This window comes from Penaeus monodon, unplaced genomic scaffold, assembly GCF_015228065.2.
Source record: "Penaeus monodon isolate SGIC_2016 unplaced genomic scaffold, NSTDA_Pmon_1 PmonScaffold_3848, whole genome shotgun sequence".
Classification (NCBI taxonomy): domain Eukaryota; kingdom Metazoa; phylum Arthropoda; class Malacostraca; order Decapoda; family Penaeidae; genus Penaeus; species Penaeus monodon.
The window spans coordinates 1-5000 of record NW_023658613.1 but is presented as its reverse complement, the minus strand read 5'-3'; the positions used below and the strand labels follow the sequence as shown (position 1 = coordinate 5000).

At 36.7% G+C, this 5000-nt stretch overlaps 1 protein-coding gene across 1 annotated transcript in view; it reads right to left on the bottom strand.

The window, feature by feature from the left end:
* LOC119570773 overlaps window positions 1–3082 on the bottom strand; it is a 14145-nt gene extending 11063 nt beyond the window's left edge. Inside the window, exon 1 of the mRNA XM_037918389.1 lies at window positions 2727–3082. Within this exon, the coding sequence (XP_037774317.1) occupies window positions 2727–2729 (3 nt within the window). The 5' untranslated portion in view covers window positions 2730–3082. The remainder of the gene's footprint in view (window positions 1–2726) is intronic.
* Window positions 3083–5000: the final 1918 nt, after the last annotated feature.

Below are 5000 nucleotides of genomic sequence, written 5' to 3'. Positions count from 1 at the left end.
TGCAGTTTATAGTATTGAGTAATCAATTGAATAGAAAATTTAGCCAGTGAACTCCAACGAAGACAGTGTGGAGGCTCCGTCTTTCACCCCTCGCACTGCCGTTGTTGAAGTTCATTGGCTAAATTTTCTGTCTTCTATTCAACAAATTATACTATGCAAAAAACTGCAATCCTTAAATTGTCTATTCTACGAGCTATTGGCTTTAAGTTTCGTATATTTAACAACATTCAATTTACGAATACGCAACTGATTAAGCTATTCATTGCCGGTGATGCACACACTCAAACGAGGCTCAGCGGATTCCCGGGGTTTCATATTTGGGTTATAAACGATTCAGAATTCCCGAGCATTCGCAGTGTATTTGAGTGAGTCGGGAAGTTTCGTAAAGTAACAATGTTACTTTACTGTATTGTTTATGTTCATTAATGTTACCTAAATTAATTGCAGAAATATACAATTCTTGCGAATCTAGCAGTGACTAGACAAATTTCATAAAAAAGTAATATATTTATGCAGTGTGCAGTGGACACTCGGCATACACCTAACCAAACAATCACGCTCATATACTGTAGAAATATTTGATATTCGATTATTTTGTTAATATGATATATATTTAAAAATTCTTCTTGAATTCATTTTCATTATTCTCAGTGAAAGTGCTGAAAAACAGACTCGCATATTAAGTGATTAAGAAAGAAAGCACGCGAGTGAAATACGAAGAACGGGTCAAGCAACGCAAGGGTTTAACCCAGAAACAACGGCCGTTGCGCTAGGGAGACCGCGGATGTGTTGTAGTTTAGTGAAGGAAATAGATAAAAATAAATTGTAGTTAATTGACTTTACGTATTATCCAAATCTTGTTTGACTATTAATAAATACTGATTGATTATAGAAGATAAATGATAACGGATAATGAATGAGGACTTTAATAAATTTAATATAATGAATGTACTTTGTCAATGATGAATGGATTTCAAAAATTAATTTACTTATGAAGGAATTCCATTATAAGCCTATTTTACTTAATATATAATATTTACATATATAATTTTTTTTTGTATATATATATATATATATATATATATATATATATATATACTTACATATATACATTTTGTATATATGTAATATATATGTGTATATATATGCATATAAGTATATATATGCATATGTATGCACATATGTATGTATGTATGTATGTATGCATGAACACACACGCACATATGTATGTATATATATACATAAATGTAAAGATACTTCTTAATCTTCATTTACTTATCATTAACTCATATTCTATAACTTTAATATTAGTGCAAAAAAAAAAGAAATTATGATAATAATAACCTTCACTTTTTCGACGAAACTTTAATTTCAATCAGCAAATTATCTATTAGTATTTATCATAAAAGTTAATTGTGATTAAGTTATTCACCAGACAATTTAATTACATAAATTTTGTGATAATCTTATATTAATGCACATTTGCCATCATATATATAATTTTTTTAGATTGGGTAAAATTGATTAATGAAACAAAATATGCGTCAAAATTTCAATTTGAATTGAAATTATAATAGCTGTAAAACATTTTCTATATTCCTTTATTCACAATCGAGTAATACTATAAATATATCACAGTTGAATATTTCATCAAGGGATGCAGCAAGAGTGTGGAAACAGTAGTATTAAACAATAGTACAGATTTATAAACGTATTCTCAAAAAGAGATACACCATGCAATATGGAAATGTTAACACAATGAACGGTGAAATTATGGAAATTGGTCGGGTAGGCATCGTCAGTGCTTCCGAACTGCACACACCCTCACTATATCCATGTTTACTATTATTAACATAATCACTATTATTATTGTCGGCAAAGTAAGAGTGCGTATATATTTTTATTTCTTGTTCATTTTCTGACTGTCCTCCACTGAAAAGGGTAAATGCAGCACCAACTTTTTTCCTGCTTGATTATTCCCAGAATTCGACCAAATGTCGGCCCACCTCTCTTCTGTTCACAGACGGTTTGAGATATTGCTTATATTTTAAGCAGAGCTGGAAAACCTAATTTTTTCTTTTATTTTTTATTTTTTTCTAAACGGTAGGTATTTTGGATATTCTTCTTTTCCGGTCGATTTGTTTTCTAAACTACGCATTACTAGAGCCGGTATTCACACTAAAGATCATCGAATGTTCTGAGACAAATTCAAGGACTGTCCTAAAAACAGTCTTTGACTTCTAAAATGTCGTGGACTTTGTCTGATTCGCACAGTGCCATACTTCAAAGTTAACAATTAAACATAAGTATTATTTACATTTTAAAAGACACTATAATAATATTTAAGTGTAATAATCATGGCATAATTACTATTATAATATTTTTTTTTTCTATTTATATAAGAGAAAACTGCGGTAAAGACGGCTCAATTAACTTTTGACAATAGTAAAAAAGTGGCACGAACGTTTTCCATATCATATGTGATACAAAGTCATCCTGAACAATTGTAAAACGGCTTTAATGTTCTCGGCGTCTCGTAAGGACAAATTGAAAACACTTCTTATGCATGTGAGACCAAACAGTTTTGTTTGCTCGAATTTTTTTGTTTTTGTAGAAACAAATTCCAACTTCAAAAACAAACAAAAAGAAGGTACTTAGGTCATTATTTATATTGTTCAGAAATTGATTCAGAATACCTGCTTTTTTAAGACTAAAAGATCACTTACCATAAAAATCGAGGCAGGAGTAACAGAATATCACTTCGGAAAGTCTAGCTAGAAAACAGTCGGTCCTGTGGAAATTATCTTGTCACTTGTACGACTGAGTAATAAGTCCCAGATGCTACCAGACGTAAGGTTGCCTCAAAGAAAACAATGAGCAGAAGAAGCACGCGGCCTTGAAGATCCAATTTCCATCGACGGCGACAGTCACGCTCCCGGGCCGGTCTCGCTCCGTCCCTCACGTGAGAGTGGTTAGCTCGAGGCGCGATTGAACCGTCAGGCGATGATTAGCGTTGGAATTATTGAATTAATTCCCTGGATGCGCCGGTGTGTGCGCGTCTCTTAAATGTGGGATAGTTCATTTTGGTTATTTGCAGTCCGATAAAAAATATAGCTGTCGATTGTAGAATGATTATAGGTGCGAGTAAGTTGTCTGCAGCACCTACGGTGTTCCTGCCGATGATAGTACGAGTGTTGTCTTATTTGTTGCTATTATAGAGACGTGGATAAACCGTCCATCTCGGTTGACGGCGGTAGAATTATTTCTACCGCCGTATTTAGTCCGATAAGGCCGTGCTTATTTCAGAGCAGCCAAACTGTATATACAGCCGTGGTTAGTCCGTTAAGGCTTATCGTCAGCGGAAGACAAAACTTGGAAAGATATTTTTGTAATATTAATATTTGAGTTTTAATCTTGTTCTAGTGCCTCATTTTATTCAATTTCCTAGGAGTACATATTTACATTGACGAAGGAGTTCTTTTTTGACAACATAACTATGCAAATAAATAAACATTTGTCAATTGAACATAGAAAGATAATATATATTACAAAGTGCACATATCAGTAGCATTTACTGTATGAGAAAGAAATAAAAGTAAACCCAGAAGGTCGTATCTGCACAATTTTCAGGCGAGACTACGATATTACTCTTGCGGCATTTGCTGACGGGGAAACGCTCGTGAAAACATGATAGAGCTGTCGCTGACATGGCACTTGAAGGTGAGTATTCAGATAACATTTCGATGGTTGCTTCATGTTTTTTTTTTCAAACTTAGATACTAGCATACACATACACATACACACGCATGCAAACACACTCACACTTTCCCTCCCTCTCTCTCTCTCTCTCTCAACCCTCCTCCCTCTCTCCCTCCCTCCCTCTCCCTCAACCCTCCTCCCTCTCCCTCAACCCCTCTCCTCCTCCTCCTCCTTCTCTCCCACCCTCCTCCCTCCCTCCCTCCTTCCCTCCCCTTTCCTCAACCTCCTCCTCCTTCCCTCCCTCTCTCTCCCTCAACCCTCCTCCTCCTCTCCTTTCTCTCTTCCCCTCCCCCTCCTCTCTCTCTCTCTCTCTCTCTCTCTCCCTCAACCCTCCTCCTCTCTCTCTCTCTCTCCTTCTCCTCCTCCTCCCTCCCTCTCCTCCCTCCTCCGCTTTCTCTCTCTCTCTCTCTGCTCTCTCTCCTCTCCTACTCTCCTCTCTACCTCCCTCCTCACTCTCCCTTTCTTCTTCCTCCCTCAACCCTCCTCCCTTTTTCTCTCCCTTTCTCTCTTCCTCCCTCCCTCCCACTCTCTCTCCCACAAACATCCTCCCTCCCTCCCTCCACTATGAGCACTTAGCCGATTACGGTGGTCTCTGATTCGCTGCCGCACCTTAAGTCCAGTCACGCTTCCTGCCGCTTCCTGACCTATTTGATGTTCTACTTTTCTTTTCATTCCTTTGTTTGTCGTATGTTTTTGTCTTTTTTCCTTTTCTGATTGTCTTATTTTTCCGTTCCTTTTTCTTCCATTTCTTGACCCTCATCCTGTTTTCTATCCCTTTCTCTTGTATCTTAATCCTTTCCATTTTCTGACGTTTCTCCTTCGCTCACCTCCCTGCACTATGACGATTGGAATCATATTTTAACTTACATAAAGATACACCTTGATTCCTGCCGCTTGACTGATCTGATTGAAGATGGGAGACGGGTATTACGTATATCGTTTTTCACTATCACTTTGTTTTATTAGTCTTGGTTGCTATTTTCACTGTTTTTTTTATGTCTTTCTCTTCCATTTTCTTTTGACTCCCCATCATTTGGATTCAACGCTGTCTTAGAACTTTCTTATTTGATCTAATTCTTGTGAGAAGCTCTCCAACATTTTTCCCGACGATGCATTTATCTCTGTCACAAACACTTTTGTGATCGATTCGTCCTGGTGGCCCCGCACTAAATTATCAGAAAACACAGGGATTACTAACCAACGGAAAGTAAGCTCCAACATTTCTGACGTCTGCCATTATC